General features: G+C 41.0%; 1 protein-coding gene across 8 annotated transcripts in view; it reads right to left on the bottom strand.

Annotated features, from left to right (window-relative positions):
• The window catches only part of LPA (lipoprotein(a)), a 260670-nt gene that overhangs the window by 40097 nt on the left and 197217 nt on the right, over positions 1–23356 (bottom strand). For all 8 annotated transcript variants that reach the window (XR_012433296.1, XR_012433297.1, XM_074036788.1 and 5 more), the window contains 6 exons: positions 22797–22954; positions 21406–21565; positions 18333–18514; positions 16620–16779; positions 12659–12840; positions 11276–11435 (listed from right to left, as the gene is read on the bottom strand). Coding sequence is in view for 6 of the 8 variants with exons in the window: in XM_074036788.1 (XP_073892889.1) it covers positions 11276–11435; positions 12659–12840; positions 16620–16779; positions 18333–18514; positions 21406–21565; positions 22797–22954 (1002 nt within the window). In the remaining 2 variants the exon portion in view is untranslated. The remainder of the gene's footprint in view (positions 1–11275; positions 11436–12658; positions 12841–16619; positions 16780–18332; positions 18515–21405; positions 21566–22796; positions 22955–23356) is intronic.

Below are 23356 nucleotides of genomic sequence, written 5' to 3'. Positions count from 1 at the left end.
GTGGAAGAAAGGGTATCAATGACTGAAGAGCAAATGAATGAAGTGAAGCAAGAAGAGAAGTTTAGAGAAAAAAGAGTAAAAAGAAATAAACAACTCCCCCAGGATATATGGGACTATGTGAAAAGACCAAATCTTTGTCTGACTGGTGTACCTGAAAGTGACAGGGAGAATGGAACCAAGTTGGAAAACACTCTTCAGGATATTATCCAGGAGAACTTCCCCAACCTACCAAGACAGGCCAACATTCAAATTCAGGAAATACAGAAAACGCCACAAAGATACTCCTCGGGAAGAGCAACTCCAAGACACATAATTGTCAGATTTACAACAGTTGAAATGAAGGAAAAAATGTTAAGGGCAGCCAGAGAGAAAGGTCGGGTTACCCACAAAGGGAAGCCCATCAGACTAACAGCGGATCACTCGGCAGAAACTCTACAAGCCAGAAGAGAGTGGGGGCCAATATTCAACATTCTTAAAGAAAGAATTTTCAACCCAGAATTTCATATCCAGCCAAACTAACTTCATAAGTGAAGGTGAAATAAAATCCTCTACAGACAAGCAAAAGCTGAAAGACTTTGTCACCACCAGGCCTGCCTTACAAAAGCTCCTGAAGGAAGCACTAAACATGGAAAGGAACAACCCGTTCCAGTCACTGCAAAAACATGCCAAATTGTAAAGACCATCAATGCTAGGAAGAAACTGCATCAATGAATGAGCAAAATAACCAGCTAACATCATAATGACAGAATCTAATTCACATATAACAATATTAACCTTAAATGTAAATGGGCTAAATGCTCCAATTAAAAGACACAGACTGGCAAATTGGATAAGAGTCAAGACTCATCACTGTGCTGTATTCAGGAGACCCGTCTCAGGTGTAGAGACACACATAGGCTCAAAATAAAGGGATGGAGGAAGTTCTACCAAGCAAATGGAAAACAAAAAAAATGCAGGGGTCACAATCCTATTCTCTGATAAAACACTTTAAATCAATAAAGATCAAAAGAGACAAAGAAGGCCATTAGATAATGGTAAAGGGATCAATTCAACAAGAAGAACTAACAATCCTAAATATATATGCACCCAATACAGGAGCACCCAGATTCATAAAGCAAATCCTTAGAGACCTACAAAGAGACTTAGATTCCCACACAATAATAATGGGAGACTTTAACACCCCACTGTCAACATTAGACAGATCAATGAGACAGAAAGTTAACAAAGATATCCCGGAATTGAACACAGTTCTGCACCAAGCAGACCTAATAGACATCTACAGAACTCTACCCCAAATCAATGGAATATACATTCTTCTCATCACCACATCACACTTATTCCAAAATTGACCACTTAGTTGGAAATAAAGCATTCCTCAGCAAATGTAAAAGAACAGAAATTATAACAAATTGTCTCTCAGACCAAAGTGCAATCAAACTAGAACTCAGGATTAATAAACTCACTCAAAACTGCTCAAATGCATGGAAACTGAACAACCTGCTCCTGAATGTGTACTGGGTACATAACAAAATGAAGGCAGAAATAAAGATGTTTTTTGAAACCAATGAGAACAAAGATACAACATACCAGAATCTCTTGGACACATTTAAAGCAGTGGGTAGAGGAAAATTTATAGCACCAAATGCCCACAAGAGAAAGCAGGAAAGATCTAAAATTGACACCCTAACATCACAATTAGAACTAGAGAAGCAAGAGCAAACACATTCAAAAGCTAACAGAAGGCAAGAAATAACTAAGATCAGAGCAAAACTGAAGGAGATAGAGACATAAAAAACCCTTCAAAAAATCAATGAATCCAGGAGCTGATTTTTTTTAAAAGATCAACAAAATTGACAGATCGCTAGCAAGACTAATAAAGAAGAAAAGAGAGAAGAATCAAATAGATGCAATAAAAAATGATAAAGGGGATATCACCACCGATCCCACAGAAATACAAACTACCATCAGAGAATACTATAAACACCTCTACGCAAATAAACTAGAAAATCTAGAAGAAATGGATACATTCCCGGACACATACACCCTCCCAAGACTAAACCACGAAGAAGCTGAATCCTTGAATAGACCAATAACAGGCTCTGAAAGTGAGGCAATAATTAAGAGCCTACCAACCATAAAAAGTCCAGGACTGGAAAGATTCACAGCCAAATTCTACTAGAGGTACAAAGAGGAGCTGGTACCAATTATTCTGAAACTATTCCAATCAATATAAAAAGAGGGAATCCTCCCAAACTCATTTTATGAGGCCAGCATCATCCTGATACCAAAGCCTGGCAGATACCCAACAAAATAAGAGAATTTTAGACCAATATCCCTGATGAACATCGATACGAAAATTCTCAATAAAATACTGGCAAACCAAATTCAGCAACACATCAAAAAGCTTACCCTCCATGTTCAAATTGGCTTCATCCCTGGGATGCAACGCTGGTTCAACATAGGCAAATCAATAAATGTAATTTATCATATAAACAGAACCAAAGACAAAAACCACATGATTATCGCAATAGATGTAGCAAAGGCCTTCAACAAAATTCAACAGCCTTCCTTGCTAAAAACTCTCAATAAACTAGGTATTGATGGGACATATCTCAAAATAATAAGAGCTATTTATGACAAACCCACCGCCAATATCATATTGAATGTGCAAAAACTGGAAGCATTCCCTTTGAAAACTGGCATGAGACAGGGATGCCTTCTTTCACCACTCCTATTCAACATAGTATTGAAAGTTCTGGCCAGGGCAATCAGGCAGGAGAAAGAAATAAAAGGTATTCAATTAGGAAAAGAGGAAGTCAAATTGTCTCTGCAGATGACATGACTGTATATTTAGAAAACCCCATTGTCTCAGCCCAAAATCTTAAGCTGAGAAGCAACTGCAGCAAAGTCTCAGGATACAAAATCAATGTGCAAAAATCACAAGCATTCCTATACACCAATAACAGATAAACAGTCAAATCATGACTAAAACACCAAAAGCAATGGCAACAAAAGCCAAAGTTGACAAATGGGATCTAATTAAACTAAAGAGCTTCTGCACAGCAAAAGAAACTACCATCAGAGTGAACAGGCAACCTACAGAATGGAAGAAAATTTTTACAATGTACCCATCTGACAAAGGGCTAATATCCAGAATCTATACTCCCATTCACAATTGCTTCAAAGAGAATAAAATACCTAGGAATCCAACTTAAAGGGATGTGAAGGTCCTCTTCAAGGAGAACTACAAACCACTGCTCAACGAAATAAAAGAGGACACAAACAAATGGAAGAACATTCCATGCTCATGGATAGGAAGAAACAGTGTCATGAAAATGGCCATATTGCCTAAGGTAATTTATGGATTCAATGCCATCCCCATCAAGCTACCAATGACTTTCTTCACAGAATTGGAAAAAACTACTTTAAAGTTCATATGGAACCAAAAAAGAGTCCACATTGCCAAGACAATCCTAAGCCAAAAAAACAAAGCTGGAGGTATCATACTACCCGACTTCAAACTATACTACGAGACTACATTAACCCAAACAGCATGGTACTGGTACCAAAACAGAGATAGAGACCAATGGAACAGAACAGAACCCTCAGAAATAATACCACACATCTGCAACTATCTGATCTTTGACAAACCTGACAAAAACAAGAAATGGGGAAAGGATTCCCTATTTAATAAATGGTGCTGGGAAAACTGGCTAGCCATATGTAGAAAGCTGAAACTGTATTCCTTCCTTACAACTCATACAAAAATTAATTCAAGATGGATTAAAGTCTTAAATGTTAGACCGAAAACCATAAAAACCCTAGAAGAAAACCTAGGCAATGCCATTCAGGACATAGGCATGGGCAAGGACTTCACGTCTAAAACACCAAAAGTAATTGGCAAAAGGGATCTAATTAAACTGAAGAGCTTCTGCACAGCAAAAGAAACTACCATCAGAGTAAACAAGTAACCTGCAGAATGGGAGAAAAATTTTACAACCTACCCATCTGACAAAGGGCTAATATCCAGAATCTACAAAAAGCATAAACAAATTTACAAGGAAAAAATCAAACAACCCCATCAAAAAGTGGGCAAAGGATATGAACAGACACTTCTCAAAAGAAGACATTTATGCAGCCAACAGACACATGAAAAAATGCTCATCATCACTGGCCATCAGAGAAATGGAAATCAAAACCACAATGAGATACCAACTCACACCAGTTAGAATGGCGGTCATTAAAAAGTCAGGAAACAACAGGTGCTGGAGAGGATGTGGAGAAATAGGAACACTTTCACACTGTTGGTGGGACTGTAAACCAGTTCAACCATTGTGGAAGACAGTGTGGCAATTCCTCAAGGATCTAGAACTAGAAATACCACTTGACCCAGCCATCCCATTACTGGGTATATACCCAAAGGATTATAAATCATGCTGCTATAAAGGCACATGCACATGAATGTTTATTGCAGCACTATTCACAATAGCAAAGACTTGGAATCAACCGAAATGTCCATCAATTGTAGACTGGATTAAGAAAATGTGGCACATATACACCATGGAATACTATACAGCCATAAAATAGGATGAGTTCATGTCCTTTGTAGGGACATGTATGAAGCTGGAAACCATCATTCTGAGCAAACTATCGCAAGGACAGAAAACCAAACACTGCATGTTCTCACTCATAGGTGGGAATCGAACAATGAGAACACTTGAACACAGAGTGGGGAATATCACACACTGGGGCCTGTCATGGGGTGGGAGGAGGGGGGAGGGATAGCATTAGGAGATATAACTAATGTAAATGACGAGTTAATGATTGCAGCACACCAACATGGCACACGTATACATTTGTAACAAACCTACATCTTGTGCACATGTACCCTAGAACTACAAGTATAATAATAACAAAAAAAGGATGTTGAATATTGCCCCCCCCCACTCTCTTCTGGCTTGTAGGGTTTCTGCAGGAAGATCCACTGTTAGTCTTATTGGGTTCCCTTTGTGGGTAACCCAGACTTTCTCTCTGGCTGCCCTTAACATCTTTTTCCTTCATTTCAACCTTGGTGAATCTGATGATTGTGTGTCTTGAGGTTGCTCTTCTCGAGGAGTATCTTTGTGGCGTTTTCTGTGTTTCCTGAATTTGAATGTTGTCCTGTCTTGCTAGGTTGGGGAAGTTCTCCTGGATAATAGCCTGAAGAGTGTTTTCCAACTTGGTTCCATTCTCCTCGTCACTTTCAGGTACTGCAATCAAACATAGGTTCAGTCTTTTCACATAGTCCCGTATTTCTTGGAGGATTTGTTCGTTCCTTCTCATTCTTTATTCTCTAATCTTGTCTTCACGCTTTACTTCATTAACTTGATCTTCAATCTCTGATATCCTTTCTTCCACTTGATTGATTTTGCTATTGATACTTGTGTATGTGTCATTAAGTTTTTGTGCTGTGTTTTTCAGCTCCAAAAGGTCATTTATGTTCTTCTCTAAATTGCTTACTCTAGTTGGCAATCCTTCTAACCTTTCTTCAAGGTTCTTAGCTTCCTTGCATTGTGTTAGAACATGCTCCTTTAGCTTAGAGGAGCTTGCTATTACCTTCTGAAGCTGGGACCCACTTGAGGAGGTAGCCTGTCCCTTATCAGAGCTCTAGTGCTATGCTGGGAGATCAACTGCTCTTTTCAGAGCTGGCAGGCAGGAAACTTTAAGTCTGCTGAAGCTGCACCCACAGCCAACCCTTCCTCTAGTTGCTGTCCCAGGGAGATGGGAGCTTTGTCTATAAACTTCTGATTGGGGCTGCTGCCTTTCTTTCAGAGATGCCCTGCCCAGAGAGGAGGAATCTAGAGAGGCAGTCTTGCTACAGTGGCTTTGCCAAGCTACAGTGCACTCTGCCCAGTTCAAACTTCCTAGTGGCTTTGCTTACACTGTGAAGGGAAAACCTCCTACTCAAACCCCAGTAATTGTGGACACCCCTCCTCCCACCAAGCTTGAGTGTCCCAGGTCAATTTCAGACTGCTGTGCTGGCAGCAAGAATTTCAAGCCAGTGGAGCTTAGCTTGCTGGGCTTCATGGGGGTGGGATCCACTGAGCAAGACCACTTATCTCCCTGGCTTCAGCCGTTTTTTCAGGGGAGTGAATGGTTCTGTCTTGCTGGCATTCCAGGGACCACTGGGGCATGAAAAAAATCTCCTGCAGCTAGCTCAGTGTCTGCCCAAACGCCAGCCCAGTTTTGGGCTTGAAATCCAGGGTCCTGGTGGTGTAGGCACCCCAGGGAATCTCCTGGTCTACGGGTTGTGAAGACCATGGGAAAAGCATAGTATTTGTGCTGGAATGCACTGGTCCTCACGGCACAGTCCCTCACAGCTTCCCTTGGCTAGGGAAGGGAGTTCCCCGACCCCTTCCACTTCCCAGGTGAGGCCCCACCCTGCTTCAGCTCACCCTCTGTGGGCTGCACCCACTGTCTAACCAGTCCCAATGAGATGAGCCGGGTACCTTGGTTGGAAATGCAGAAATCACTCACCCTCTGTGTTGATCTCACGGGGAGCTACAGACCGGAGCTGTTCCTATTCAGCCATCTTGCCAGCCATTGACTCTTTCTGAATTTTTAAGTGGAGCATTTAGGCCATTTAGATTCAATTTTAGTATTGAAATGTGAGGTACCATTGCATTCATCATATTCTTTGTTGCCTCCATACTTCGGTTTTGTTTTTTGTTTTTGCTTTTTAACTTGTACTTTTGTTGTATAGGTCTTGTGTGATTTATGCTTTAAAGAGGTTCCATTTTTATGTGTTTCTAGGATTTGCTTCAATATTTCGAGCTCCTTTTAGCAGTTCTTCTAGTGGTGACTTGGTAATGGTGAATTTTCTTAGCACTTGTTTGTCCAAAATGACTGTAACTTTCCTTCATATATGATGCTTACTTTTGCTGGATACAAAATTCTTGGCTGATAATTGTTTTGTTTGAGGAGGCTGATGATAGGGCCCCAATCCGTTACAGCTTGTAGGGTTTCTGCTGAGAAATTTGTTGTTAATCTGATAGGGCTTCCTTTATAGGTTACCTGGTGCTTCTGTCTTACAGCTTTTAAGATTCTTGCCTTCGTCTTAACTTTGCATAACCTGATGAGAATGTGCCTAGGTGAAGATCTTCTTGTGATGAATTTCCCAGGTGTTCTTTGTATTTACATGTGCTTGTATTTACATGTTCTTTGTGTTTCTTGTATTTGCATGTCTAGGTGTCCAGCAAGGCCAGGTAAGTCTTCCTATTATATCCCCAAATATGTTTTCCAAGTTTTTAGTATCGTCTTCTTCCTTGGGAGCCATGATTATTCTTATATTTGGTCATTTAACATAATCCCAGATGTCTTGGGGGCTTTGTTCATATTTTCCTATCCTTTTTTCTTTGTCTTTGTTGGATTGGGTTAATTTGAAGACTTTGTCTTTGAGCTCTGAATTTATCTTTTCTACTTGTTCAATTCTATTGCTGAGACTTTCCAGAGCATTATGCATTTCCAGAAGTATGTCCAAAGTGTCCTAAATTTTTTATTGTTTTTTAAATTAAGCTATCTATTTTGTTGAATATTTCACCCTTTACTTCTTGCATCATTTTTTTTTTATATCCTTGCATTGGACTTTGCCTTTCTCTGCTCCCTCCCTGATTAGCTTAATAACTAATCTCCTGAATTATTTTTCAGGTAAATCAGGGATTTCTTCTTGGTTTGGATTAATTGCTGGTGAACTAGTGTGATTTCTAGGGGTGTGATGAGCCTTGTTTTGTCATATTACCAGGGTTGGTTTTCTGGTTCCTTCTCATTTGGGTAGACTGGTCAGAAGGAAGGTCTAGGACTGAAGGCTGTTGTTCAGATGTTTTTGTCCCACAGGATGTTCCCTTGATGTAGTACTCTGCCCCTTTTCCTGTGGATGTGGCTTCCTGTGAGCTGAACTGCAGTGATTGTTGCCTCTCTTCTGGGTCTTGCCACCTAGTGAGTCTACCCAGCTCTGGGCTGGTACTGGGGGTTATCTGCACAGAGTCCTGTGATGTGAACCATCTATGGGTCTCTCAGCTGTGGATACCAGTACCTGTTCTGGTGGAGGTGGTGGAGGGTGCAATGGACTCCATAGGGGTTCCTAGCTTTGGTGGTTCAAAGCCCTATTTTTGTGCTGGTTGGCCTCCTGCATCAGCTGTAGTAGTGTGGAGAGGGACTAGAGGTGGGTGGGCCCCAGAACTCCCAAGATTATATGCTCTTTGTCTTCTGCTACCAGGGTGGGTAGGGAAGGGCCATCAGTTGGGGGCGGGACTAGGTATGTCTGAGCTCAGCACTTTCCTTGGGTGTGTCTTACTGAAGCTTCTCTTGGGGATGGGGGTAAGGTTCCTAGGTCACTGGAGTTGTGCACCTAGGAAGATTATGGCTGCCTCTGCTGAGTCATATGGGTTGTCAGGGAAGTGGAGGAAAGCTGTCTGTCACAGGCCTCACCCAGTACCTATGCAAACCGAAGGGCTGGTCTTACTCCCACCATGCCCCCCACCCCCCAACAGCCCCAAGTCTGTTTCCAGGCAGAGGGAAAGTCAGGCTTGAAAACTTGCCTGAGGTTTTCTACCTCCCAGCTGTGAAAGAAAAGGGCTTTAGTCCTCCCACCTGTGAAGTCTGCAAGCCAGATTCATGCCCTCCCCCAAGTTCTGGCCAGTAGGCTTCTCCCCCTGTTCGAATTGTTACAAAGTTCAGACAGAGCAGTCCTCCCTGTGGAGTTTTACCCTCTGTTCCTCTGGCCACCCTCCTGATGGATCCCTGTGGTGCCAGGCAGGAATGGGCTGCTTGGGGATCCAGCAAGCTCCCAGGTCTTCTCTGCTCCTTCCTCTACCCCTGTATTTCACTTGGCTCAGCTCTCTAATTTTACTGAACTCCAGGTAAAGTTGGGAACTTCTCCCACAAACAGACTTTCAGCTTCTCCAGTTGGGGGGTGTGTTTGAGGGAGTAAGGCCCCCCTTTGCCATTTCTACAGTTGGGGCACTCACAGTATTTGGGGTGTCTCCTGGCTCCTGCAGGAGCAGTCTGTTTCCTTCACAGGGTCTGTGGGTCCTCTCAGGATTGCTGGTCTGTTCTTACAGTCAATATCAGGCTAAAATCCACAATACAAGCCTCCACATGCTGCTCTGTCCAGAGCTGCAATCTAGTCCTGCCTTCTGTCTGCCATGATCCCTCACCTCTCTGGTTTTTCTTCTTTCTATTACTTTAAAGATGTTACTTCATTGTTTCTGACTTTAATTGTTTCTGATGAGAAGACATCAGTCATTTGTGTAACTGTTCCTCTACATAAACAATGTTTTTTCCTCTGGCTTATAAAATTTTCCTTGCTATCTTTGATTTTAGACAATTTAACCAAGATTTGCCCAAGTAAATCATACATTTTTACTTTTCAAAATCATATTTCTGATTGATTAATTTTCTTGAATCTGTGAGCTTCTTACTTTCTTCATATTTGGAAAGTTTTCAGTCGTCATTGCTTCAGGCATTTTTTCTCTTCCAGTATCTCTTTCCTCTCTTGTGATATTTGATCACAAGAACAAATGATCATATGTATATTTTAAATGTTCTTGCTAATTCTATCATTTCTGTCATTTTTGGGTCTATTTGTATTGAGTGATTTTTCTCCTGGCTATGGATCACACTAAATGCTTTTTGCATGTCTAGTAAATTTTTTAATTTATGTCACATATTGTGGATACCAGACAACTGAGAAATTTGGTTTTGTTGTTTACCTATGAAGAGGTTAAGTTTTCTTCTGATGGGCAACTAATTGATGTTTAGATGATTTTGGTGTTTCTGACTTGCTTTTCAATCTTGCTAGGATTTTTGTGGAGTAGACTTTGCTCTTAAAATACATCAACTCTGTTTCCAAAGAATGGCTTTTCTGGGGTCTCTACTGAATGCCCAAGATTTGCAATGAGGTCTCTTCTCTAGCTGGTAAGAACTCAAATATCTCCCAGTGCTTTGTGAGCTCTGCCATCTCCATTGAACTCACTGTTCCCTTGTAGTTGTTCTTTCCCCAGTAGCTGTTCTTTGTCCTGCTTTCATTGTGGAATCATTCCCTGTGCATACGCAGGTTTATATTACACTGAGGCGACTTCTATGTGCATGACTGTAGCTCTTTATCTCCACAAATTCTTTATTATTATTACCAAGCGTAGAAAATCCCAGCTGCCTTTGTAATTCCAAATTCTAGTGTCTCTCAGTTCATCAAGACTGCTGTGGTCTGCTTGGGCTCCATCTCTTTGCCCTTCAATCCATGATGAAATACAGAATACTTATGGAGTTGATCACATTTGTTTCCTGTTCTAAATTATCTCAATACACTACTGTCTGTTGTGCAACATGTGAAAACAGTATTTTCATATATTTTATAGTCATTTGCTTCCAAAAGACTGTTATGCTTACACCTGCTTTTTGTCCACATACCTGTCCCTTTTACTTTTCAGCCTTTATGTACTTTCTGACTCTCATCTGCCTTCCTGCTTTTGCTCTTCATGTCCTGGTAACACATGTCCTTTCAGACCACTGGTGCTTCAGACCCAGTGTGTTTATACAGGTATGTATGTGTGCATATATATATGGGTATATATACACACACACATATATATATTTATGTGTAAATGAATATTCAGTTACATACTTGAATATTTATATATAAATATTTAAAATGTTATGTTAAAATATATAAAAATAGACATACTTAGCAAAACAATATAATTTTTAATAAAATATTTAAAATATATAAATTTATACAAAAATTTAAATATAAAATTTGTACATAAGTATATAAATATTCAGACATATATATAAATATTCAGGTGTGTGTGTGTGTATATCTATATGTCTTAATTTTTTTTTTACTTATTACCCGTGACAAAAATGGCAAACAAACCTTCGGGAATTGAAGTTTAGAATGACAAAATTGCATGGGTGAAAGATGACATTGATTTTTAGTGGGCATTGCAGAATGGTACTGTATTTAAGCATGTGGTCATTTGATCTTCTGAGCTTTACATGAATGTGACTTCACCACCTCCGTATATTCTACTCCTTCCATAAAACTATTAGGAAATATACCAGGCCTAAAATTTCTCTTCTCTTAGGCTCTTTGCTCAAAAGCAAAGGTCCTGAGACATTTTGCCAAAATGTGAATCTAAGAGAAATTTGTCCCTAGGAAGTGAACCTAAAGCATGGCTCTTCTAACCAATAATTGAGTTGGCTGTTGCTCCTCTTATGGTTTTAATCAAATACATACGCATTTGGGTAGTTTTCTGGGGTCCTCTGATGCCAGTGTGGTATCATAGATGACCAAGATTGACAGTTCCTTCCTGTGACAGTGGTGGAGGATGTGCCTCGATAACTCTGTCCATCACCATGGTAGCAATCCTGGACCACAGGGCTTTTCTCAGGTGGTGCTGAAATTAAAATAAAAGACATCATAGTAATTGCATGAGCAGAGAAACATGGGAGAAAATTTATGTCACAAACTGGACAGTAGCCTCTGAAAATTATTACTATTCTTTTTTCTACTAGTAGCAAAAGGATGTGAAAAGACTCAATAGAGTCATAGTATTCTAGAATTTTAATAAGTTCAAAGAAACATTATTTTTAAATCTAAAGATAAAGAACAGAGCAGAATGCTGGACACTGGAAATTACATTCATGTGCAGCTCCATCCTATGAATCTCTACTGAGTGTTCATGAGAACCACAGGGCAGAAGACCAGAATGCAATGCATTCCTTGGTGTAGGCTGTAGGAGGTAACTGGTGGTCAGTCAGGAGCAGGCATGAGACCCTTCCACATTTCCCTAGACCATTGCTCATACCAAAGCAAAAGCCTTAACCTTCTGAATATTTGGGCAGGAAATCATCCTGCATTTAGGAGTGCAGGCAAAGACTCATTGTTTCTCAAGGAGGGTTAGAGACAAACAACTTATTCCCTTGGAGGAGAGATAGGGAGTCTTCTGGTGCCCAGAATCCTGAATTGCAACAAAGCAGAATTCTCTTCCTCTTCTTCTGTAGACTCACTGCCGACGCAAGTTTCATGAGAAGAAGAGGCAAGAACACCTAGAAATCTCTAACTTCAAAGCCATGTGAACAGAGCCTGTGAAAGACTGAGGTAGGCCAGGGAGAGAGACCATTTGTTGGTTACCTCCTGCTGTGTAGCCCCAGGACAATTAAAAATAATGCAGTCTCCTTAGGTTTCTATAGGATATCATACTCAAAGGCAACATTCTTAAGAGACTGCGAACTGTGGATTGCAATGAAAAAGGTCTATTTTAAATCACCGGAAAGGCTTATTGGCTTGGAAATCTTCACATATTTGGCAGGTTGTTAGAATATCCATTTTTGGCTAGGACACTGAAATGACCCACTTAATAACCAGGGGAGTGGTAAGTACAGTGCCCTGGAGGGTCTGTGCGCTTCCTAAAGACACTGTGCCCTTCCTAAAGACACTGCCTCCTCATGGGGTGCCAAAAATCACAGCTCTGGATCCCCCAGAGAGGGCGCTGGCACTTTCTTCCACATAGCAGACCCTCAACCAACCCTCCAGTGTACCACTGAAGGCGTCTGCATCAGTAAGATTTTCCATGGCTTTTTATCCCAGTGTATAGATGTCTAATCACAAACGTCTTACCTTGTTCAGAAGGAGCCTCTGTGCTTGGAACCGGGACCACCGTGGGAGTTGTGAGGACACTTGATTCTGTCACTGGACATTGTGTCAGGTTGCAGTACTCCCACCTGACACTGGGATCCATGGTGTAACACCAAGGGCGAATCTCAGCATCTGGATTTCTGCAATAGTTCCTGGTCAGGCCACTGCAAATTTCAAAACAATACAGGTTACCAGAGATGGGAGAAGATTCAAGAGCACTTAGCGCCCTCTACGTTTTGCTGTAACAAAGTGTTAGCAAGTACCTTTGAAATATTCCCATTATACATACAATAATATTGCCATAAGCACAAATGGTCTTCAACTTCAACTTATAAACAAGTGTGGACACATCACAGATTATAATTTTTATTTTAAAACATCAAAAGTAGTATATGCTCTCTATAAAAACTGAGATAATACATGTCTGTACAAGAAAGCATCAGAATATCCTCCTTTCACCTTCTGCCAAATACTTTCCTCCAGAATAAATGACATAGATTTCGAAGTATATATCTCAGATTTTTTAAATGCACATACAAAGGTATCTCTGTCTGTCTAGCTCTTTGTATCTCTCTCTATAGGACTATATAGTAATGGGTAAGTTGGAACTCAAATACATTTCCCCAAGGAAGAAAGGACATCCAAGATTACATAATTCCCGTGCTAGCCCCCTTACTCTATTTACTCATAGTGTAGCATAAATGCTCTACATTTGCAATATAAAATAATCATGAAAATAGTATTACTATAAATACTGTATCTGGTAGAGCAAGGAGGTTTGGCTCTACAAGACTTATAAAAGCTTCCCTGGAAAACTAGCTCCCAGGCAGGATGTTGGTTCTCTAGGATTGGTTCATGGGAAGGACCTCCTCTCCTGCTCTCAGTCCGTCCTCTGCTGGCTGCAGCCACTCTGGGACTGAAGGAATGGGTGATGAGTTGAAAGAACAGCGGGACCCAAGGCATAAAGGGAGACGGCTAGGTAAACTATGGGATCTGAAGGGGCCAAGTGGCTATGGAGGAGTCAGAAAACAATGCAGTAAGAGGCACAACAGGTGAAGACCCTAGACTGGGGGAATCTTGGAGAATGCATTCCCCCTTATGCCGCCCAAGAACGTTGCTCCAACCTCTCAGAATCCTCTTATTATTTTTCTTCTACTTACATAGCATTCTTTCACATCTTTTATTACACAATCCTGCTGATGAAACATTCTTTTATTTGTTCTTTGTTTTTAGGATGACAGAATATGTACTTACATAACATTCATTTTCAATGATTGTTTGCTGTGCACAGCGTTTAAGTTTGCTGTTTTTTTTTTCCTTCTTATCACTCTAAAGGTGTTATTCCATTGTTTCTGACTTGATCTTTATTTTTCTTCTTAGTGTGTTATTTCATTGTTTCTGACCTGATCTTTTCTTCTTCTTACCACTCTACAGGTGTTATTTTGTTGTTTCTGATATGATCTTGTTTTCCTTCTTACTACGCTAAATGTGACAGTTTGTTGTTTCTGATTTGGTCTTTTTTTCTTCTTACCACTCTAAAGGTGTTATTCTATTGCTTCTGATTTGTGTTGTTTCTGATAAGAAGGCATCAGTCATTTGTGTCACTGTTACTCTATGTAAAGGTATGCTTTTTTCCTCAGGCTTCAAATAAGATTTTACTTTCTATCTTTGATTATGGACAATTTAAGTATGATGTGTCCAACTAAATCATACAGTTTTACTTTTTAAAATCCTATATCTGATCCATTGAGCTTCTTGACTATGTGAGTTTATCATATTTTCCGTATTTAGAAGTCATCAGCCATCACTGCTTCAAGTATTTTTTTTTTGTTCCAACATCTCTTTCCCCTCCTCTGTGACTTGCTTTAAACATATATTAAATATTTTGATATTTTCATAAATGTCCTTGAGGCTCTGCTTATTTATCTTCTCAGGCTTTGTATGAGTGTGCTGTGGTTTGTACCACCCTAATATTTTCTAGTTAGCTTTATCATCTGTACTATCTAGTATGATTATAAGGCCATCTAGTGATTTTCTCATTAAAGAGATGTCTCTTTTTTTAGTTCTTGACTTCCATTTGGTCCTTTTACAATTTTTCTTTCTGTTGATATTATTCATTTATTTATTTCTTGTTCCTGCTTTCTTTAAATCCTTGAACACAATTATGATACATACATTTTAAATCTCCTTGCCAATTCTGTTATTTTTATCATTTCGGGGTCTATTTGTATCGACTGATTTTTCTCCTGGTTATGGACAACACTAAATGCTTTTTGTATGTTCAGCAAATTTTTAAATGTATGTGACACATTGTGGATACCATATAATTGAGAGATTTAATGTTGTTTACCTCTGAAGAGGTTATGTTTTCTTCTGACAGGAAATTAATTTACTTGGAGATCACCTGGATCTTTTTAGACTTGGTTTCTAAGCTTTTCTAGGGTGTTTCTGGAGTAGACTTTATTCTAGGAATGCATTAATTCTACTCCTGAAGTATGGCTTTTTTGGGGTCTCTGCTGAATGCCCAAGATGTTCAATGAGGTGTCTCTCCTCAGGCTGGTCAGAGCTCAAATACCTCCCAGTGCTATGTGAGCTCTGGCATCTTCATTGAGCTCACTGTTCCTCTGCAGTTGTTCTTTCCCCAGTAGCTGCTCTTTATTCTCCTTTCTCTCTGGAACATCTTTCTGTGCATACACAGCTTTCTATTTAGCCAGAGACTTGAGGAGACTTCTGTGTGTATTCCTGGAGCTCCTTTTCTCCACAAATACTTTCTCATTATTACCTAACCTAGAAAATATCAGTTTTATTAGTTACCAAAACTCCAGTCTCTCTTCCCAGTTTAGCAAGACTGCTGTGGAATGCTTTGGTTAAAACTCTTTGCCCTTAAGTGTAGGAAGAGTGATTATGGGGTTGATCTTATTTGTTTCCCTTTCTAAATTATCTCAGGTTGTACTGTCTGCTGTCCAACATGTGCAAACAGTTTTTCAATATTGTTCATACTCACTTATGGCAAGAGGCCAGTTCTTGTCAGACATGCATTTTTTGTCCATGTATCTGCCCATTTTAATCACCGCAACTGTTTACTTCCTGACTTTCATCTGCATTCCTGCTTTTACTCTTCCTGACAACCCATATCCCTTCAGAAAACTGGTGCTTAGAACCCAGTGTATTCATACAGGTTAGTACTCATACATAAATATATGCACTAATTACTTCTTCTTCTTCTTCTTCTTTTTTTTTTTTTTTTAAGATTGAGTCTTGCTCTGTCACCCAGGCTGGAGTGCAGTGGCATGCTCTCGGCTCACAGCAAACTCTGAATCCCAGGCTCAAGTGATTCTCCTGCCTCAGCCTCCCAAGTAGCTGGAATTGTAGGTACCCACCACCATGACCGGCTAATTTTTGTACTTTTGGTAGAGATGGGGTTTTGCCATGTTGGCCAGGCTGGTCTCGAACTCTTGACCTCTGGTGATCTGCCTGCCTTGGCCTCCCAAAGTGCTGGGATTACAGGCCTGAACCATTGCACCCAGCCTGAATTTGTTACTTCTGATCCATGTCAAAAATGGCAAACACAAACTTCACTTCAGGGAATGGAGGATAGAATGATAGAATTGCATGGTTGAAAGACTGCATGGATATTTAGTGGGCATTGTGGAATGATACTGTGTCTAAGCATTTGGTCATTTGATCTCCTTAGCTTTACATTAATGAGACTTCACCACTTCCATATATCCTGCTGCTTCCATCAAACTGTTATGAAATATAGCAATCCTAAAATTTCTCTTCATTCAGACTCTTTGCTCAAAAGGAAGGTTCCTGAGACATTTTGCTACAAACTCTGAGTCTATGAGAAATTGGGACCTAGGAAGTGAGTTTGTAGCATGGGCCAGCTAAGAGAAATTTTAGTTGACTATTGTTCCTTTTATGGCTAACATGATAGACATACGCATTTGGATAGCGTAATGGGATCCTCCGATGCCGATGTGGTGTCATAGACAACCAAGACTGACATGTTCTTCCTGTGATAGTGGTGGAGAATGTGCCTCGATAACTCTGTCCATCACCTTGGTAGCAGTCCTGGACCCCAGGGCTGTTTTCAGTTGGTGCTGAAATTAAAAGAGAAAATCAAGCTCAGCATTGCCTAGAAAAGAGAAACATGTGAAAAAAAATTATGGCACATAAAGTGGAATAATCTGAGGATTAACAATTTACACTCTTCTATAATAGCATGCAAATTGAAATGTAGAATAAAGAATACAAATAGACTCATAGGATTCTTTTTTTTTATTTTTATTTTTTGAGACGGAGTCTCGCTCTGTCACCCAGGCTGGAGTGCAGTGGCCGGATCTCGGCTCACTGCAAGCTCTGCCTCCCGGGTTTATGCCATTCTCCTGCCTCAGCCTCCTGAGTAGCTGGGACTACAGGCACCTGCCACCTTGCCCGGCTAGCTTTTTTTGTATTTTTTAGTAGGGGCGGGGTTTCACCGTGTTAGCCAGGATGGTCTCGATCTCCTGACCTCATGATCTGCCCGTCTCAGCCTCCCAAAGTGCTGGGATTACAGGCTTGAGCCACCGTGCCTGGCCGACCCATAGGATTCTATAAATTTAATAAGTAGTCATAAATATTTCAATTCAACCCTGGAAAACTGAAAAAGGAACAAACATAAAACAGATCAGAGTGCCTATACTTCAAAATTACACTCATGTGATGGTCTTTTGCTTACACCTCTTCTGGGTGTTCATGAGAACAAGGCAGGAAATCAGGGTGCCATGCATCAGGCTGTGCAGGCTGTAGGTGGTAATTGACTGTCAGTGGGGGGTATACACGAAACCCTTGCACATTTTCCTAGACCACTGCTTCTCCAAAGCAAAAGCCTTCAGATTCTGGGATATGGGGCAGAAAAAGATCTTGCATCTAGGACACATTACCTCTCAGGGAGGAGTAGTACAGGCCAAAATTTTATAGCCTAGGAGGGGAGACAGAGAATCTTGGGCCCAGGATCCCTCATGACAACAAAGCTGACATCCACTACTCTTCTTATCAAAAAACAATGGAGATACATGTTCCATGAGGAGGAGGGACGAGAACACTGAAAAATCCCTTCCCTCAAATCCTAGGTGTGCACGGCCTGTCCAAGATGAAGGTAGGCTTAGGAGATAAAGAATTCAGTGGCTATGTATTGCTTCAAAGACTCAGGACAATACGGATCTAATGAAGTCATGTTAAGTTTCTCAAGAACAACAGCCTCAAAAATGGCATTTCTCCAAAATGGTAAAGCTGAAGACTGCAATAAACACTGCCTACTTGAAGAAAGGGCTGGACAGGTTTAGGAGCTTGGTAAATCATCACAAATTTGGCAGGATGTTAGAATATCCATCTTGGCTGGGACAGTAATATGATTCGTTTGATAACAGGGGAGTGGTAAGTCCAGTGCCCTAGAGGGTCTATGCCCCTTTTAAAGACACCATCCCTCACATGGCATTCAACATCACAACTCTGGTTCCCCCAGAGGAGGCACTGAAGCTTCCTACCCATTGGCTGCCCATGACTTCACCTTTGACTTCCTGTGCAGCATGGAAGGCTTCTGCATCACAAAGATTTTGCAACTCTTTTTATCCCAATGTCTGAAGGTATGGTTGTCTGACCGCAGACTTCTTACCTTCTTCAGAAGGAACCTCTCTGCTTGGAACTGGGACCACCATGGGAGTTGCAAGGACACTTGATTCCATCACCACACATTGTGTCAGGTTGCAGTACTCCCATCTGACTCTGGGATCCATGGTATAACACCAAGGGCGAATCTCAGCATCTGGATTCCTGCAGTAGTTCTTGGTCAGGCCACTGCAAATTCCAAAACAATACAGGTCACCAGAGATTAGAGAAGAAACAACACTACCTGGCACCCTTTATGCTTTGTTGTAACAAAGTGTTAAGCGAATTTGAAATATTCTCACTAAAAGTCCCAAAACAAATGGTCCTCAACTTCTAAACAACTGTGAACATTTCAAAGACAGATTATTATTCTTATTGTAACACATTCAAAGTAATCTATGCTTTATAAGAAAACTGAGAGAAAACATCAATGTGTACAAGAAACGATCAGAATACACTCCTTCCACCTTCTGCCAAATACATTCCTCTGGATTAACCGAGAGGGATTTTGAAGTGTGTCTTGTAGATTGTTTTATGCACATACAAACGTTTCTCTGTCAGGCTCTCTGTATATCTCTCTAGAAAACTGCATGATCTATTCAGTGTTTGATTTGCTGATTTGTTGTTTACCTAAGGAATCCATCCACATGATTTACACTCATGAATTTATTTATATACAGTTGATCTCAATATCTACTTCTCAGCTTTCAGACCTAGAGGATGCTAAGCAATGGTGCCTCTCTCCTGTTACTCCTGATGGTGATGGATATGCTCCCTACTTGGTCTGTCATCTGTTTAGCCAGACTTTGGTCAATCATATGGATCTTTTCAAAGAACCTAACTTTCTGTTTCATGGATTTACTCCTTTGTTGGTCTATTTTCTTGTCCACTGAATGTCATTGGTTTGGACTATTTCCTTCCATCCACTTTCCTTGTGTCTTATTTGCTTTTCCTTGCTTAGATATGCAAGCTGGGTCTTATTAAGCTGTGGTCTTAGATCAACAGCTGTCAAAGCTTTTGTTCATAGGAACCCCGCTTTTTTCTTCTTAGCTTTGAATTGCGGCAATTTAACTATGATGTATCCCAGTAAATCATAGAGTTTTGCTCTTTAAAATTCTATACCTGAGTCATTTAGCTTCTTGACTATGAGTTTCTTGTTTTCTGGATATTTGGCATGTTGTGAGCTATCATCACTTCAAGTATAATTTCTGTCACAATATATTTTTCTTCTTCTGTGACTTGCCTAAAACATATATTAAATGTGTGGATTTTTCCTAGATGCCCTTGAGGCTCTGTTGATTAATGGGTTCAGTCTTTGTGTGTGTTTGTGTGCCTGTCTGTTGGTTTGGCTGTCTGTCCTGTGGTCTGTGTAGCTCCTATTGAATTATTTTCTAGGTCACCTTTCCTACCATAATATCTAAAGTGACGATAAGGTCATCCAGTGAGTTCTTCATTAGACGTGTACCTTTTCTCAGTTCTTTAATTTTCATTTGGCTTTTCAATTCTTTTCTTTTCTCCTGCTATTCTGCTTTTGTTTCTCTCATAGTCAGCTTTTGCTGACATTTTCCTGAAACACAGTTCTCAGAGGTGCATTTTAAGTGTTCTCACCAATGTCATCAATTCTATCATTTCTGGGCTTGTTTGTGGTGAGTGATTTTTCTCCCAGTTATGTATCACAGTGAAAGCTTCTTGTGTTTCTATTAAATTTTTAAATAGAAGTCATGCAATGGGAATGCCATATAACTGAGCAACTTGTATTTGTCCCTTGCCTCTAAGCAGGGGTTGAGTTTTTGTCTTGTGGAATGCAGTTAATTTACTTGGAGATCATTTGGATCCTTTTAGACTGGCTTGGAAGAAGGGTTGCTGGAGTGTTTCTGGAGTCACCTTGATTCTAGGAATAAGATGATCCCAATCCCAAAGTACAGCTTTCTCTGGTCTCTACTGAAAGCCCAAAATGTAGTGAGGTGTTTCTCCTCTGAGTGGTCAGAATTCAAACATCCTCCAGTGCTATGTGAGCTCTGTCATCTCCATTGAGCTCACTGCTCCCCTGCAGTTGTTCTTTCCCAAGTAGCTTTTCTTTATTGTTCTTTCTTTGTGGAAACTCTCCCTGTGCATACTCAGCTTTGTGTTTAGCCAAAGACTTGAGGAGACTTCTGTGTGTATTCCCAGAGCCCCTTTCCACCACAAACCCCTTCTCATTCTTAGCCAGCCTAGAACATATCAGCTGCCTGAGGCATCGCAGACTCCAGTCTCTCTCCTCAGTTAAGCAAGACTACTGTGGTCAGCTGGGCTCCATCCACTTGTCCTGCAATCCAACACTGTGTCCAGGAAGGATGACAAGTGAATGATGGGGTTGATCTCCTTTGATTCCCTTTCTTAGTTCTCTCAAGCCTACCATATCTGTTGTCCAACCTGTGAAAACAGTTTTCTCATGTATTTGATAGTCCTTCATGGAGGAAAGGCTGGCATAGCCAGACCTGGGTTTCTGTCCATCTTCCTGAATGTGTAACTCTTCAGCATCTCTACACTTCCTGACTCTTAGCTGCCATCCTACTTTTGCTCCTCATGTGCTGGCAACACATAGATTTTCAGACACCTTGTTCTCACAACCCAGTGTGTTTGTACAGGTTAGAGGAGAAAGTGATTGGAAGATCTCAATGTCAATATAGATATCCTTCACTTGTTACCCAAGACAAACATGGCAAACACAACCTCCACTCCAGGGCTTGGAGATTAGAATGACAGAATTCCCTGGTTGAACTATTGCACTGGTCTTTAGTGGGCATTTTAGAATGGTGCTATTTCTAAGCACATGGTCATATGCTCTTCTGAGCCTCCTATTCATGAGACCTCACCACCTCCAAGTATCCTCCTGCTTCTGTCAACTATGAGAAAAAACAGCTGGCCTGACATTTCTCTCCTCTCAGACCCTGTGCCCAAAGCAAGAAGCCTGAGACATTCTGTCCAACATTCTGGGTCTGAGAGAAATGTGGTCATAAGATGTTAGCTGGCAGTATGTCTCTTCCAGGAGAAATTTAAGTGGGCAGCTGTTTCTCTTGGGAGAAAACTCAAAGACGTACCCATTTGGGTAGTATTCTATGGTCCTCTGATGCCAGTGTGGTGTCATAGAGGACCAAGACTGACATGTCCTTCCTGTGACAGTGGTGGAGAATGAACCTCGATAACTCTGTCCATCACCATGGTAGCAGTCCTGGACCCCGGGGCTTTGCTCCATTGGTGCTGAAATTCAAAGAGGAGAAATCAAGTTGAATAATTTCCAGGACACAGAAGCATGAGAAAAAAATCTATGACAGAAACAGGACAGTCATCTCTGAAAATGACGACCATGCTCTGTTCTATATTAGGAGGTGGATGGACGTGCCAATAACAAAACTCAAAGATCCATAGCATTCTGGAACTTCAATGAGTTTTTAGAAAGATTTTCTTTAAAACCTGGGAACCAAAGGACAGATCAGAGTGCCTATCAGTCAAAATTGTACTCACGTGCATGTTCTTTGGCAAAGATCTGTTTGGGGTATTCCTGAGAACAAGGCAGGAGACCAGAGTGCCATGCATCCAGCTGTGCAGGCTGTAGGTGGTGATCATCAGTGGGGGTAGACATGAAACTGTCACACATTTCCCCAGACCACTGATCCTCCAAAGCCAAAGCCTTCAGCTGCTGGAAGATGGGGCAGGAAGCAGTCCTGCATCTAGGACTTGCAGGCAAAGACACATTGTCTCTCAGAGAGGGGTACTGGCCAAAATTTTATTCCCTTGGAGGGAAGGCAGGAAATCTTGGGCCCAGGATCCTGCATTGCAACGAAGTAGACATCCACTACTCTTCTTCACAAAAAGCAACACAGATACGTGTTCCATGAGAAGGAGGGGCAAGAACACTAAGAGATCCCTTCCATCAAAGCCTAGATGTGCAGCACTTGCCTAAGATGAAGGTAGACAGGGAGATGGAGCATTTGCTGGCTATGTGCTGCTACCTAGACCCAGGAGGATATGGAACTAAGTATATTCATATTAGGCTTCTCAAGGTTGACAGACTCAAAAACCATATTCCTCTGAAACTGCAAAGCTGAAGTTTGCAATAAATACTGCCTACTTGAAGAAATACCAGAAAAGGCTCACGATGAGCTTGGTAAATCATCACAAATTTGGCAGGATGTTAGCATATCCATTTTCACTAGGACACTGAAATGATCTGTTGAATAACCAGGGTAGTGGTAAGTTCAGTGCCCTAGAAGGTCTGCACACTTCCTAAAGACACCACCCTGTCACGGGGTGCCAAAAATCACAGCTCTGGTTCCCCCAGAGAAGGCACTGAGGCTTCCTTCCCATTGGCTGACCCTGAGTCCACATTCGAATTCTCGTGCAGCATGGAAGGCTTCTGTATTACTAAGATTTTGCAACTCTTTTCATCCCAATGTCCAAGGGTATGGTTGTCTGACCAGAGACTTCCTACCTTGTTCAGAAACAGCCATGGACGTTGCGAGGACACTTGATTCTGTCACTGGACATTGTGTCAGGTTGCAGTACTCCCACCTGACACTGGGATCCATGGTATAACACCAAGGGCGAATCTCAGCATCTGGATTCCTGCAGTAGTTCCTGGTCAGGCCACTGCAAATTATAAAACAATACAGGTCACCAGAGATGGGGGAAGATACAAGGGCACCAGGCACCCTTTACATTTTGTTGTAACAAAGTGTTAAAAAGCAACTCTGAAATATTCTTCCTAAAGGTCCCGTAACAATCACAAATGGTCCTCAACTTCTAAACAACTGTGAACATTTCAAAGACAGATCATTATTCTTATTGTAACACATCCAAAGTCATCTATACTCCATTAGAAAACCGAGAGACGTACTCAAAGACGTACCCATTGATCAATGTGCATCAATGTGTACAAGAAAGGATCAGAATACCCTCCTTCCACCTTCTGCAAAACACATTCCTTTGGATTAACTGAGAGATTTTGAAGTGTGCCTTGTAGATTGTTGTATGCACATACAAATATTTCTC

This window comes from Macaca fascicularis, chromosome 4 (assembly GCF_037993035.2).
Source record: "Macaca fascicularis isolate 582-1 chromosome 4, T2T-MFA8v1.1".
Taxonomy (NCBI): Eukaryota; Metazoa; Chordata; class Mammalia; order Primates; family Cercopithecidae; genus Macaca; species Macaca fascicularis.
The sequence above is the reverse complement of the archived record's forward strand: the minus strand, read 5'-3'. Positions and strand labels throughout refer to the sequence as shown.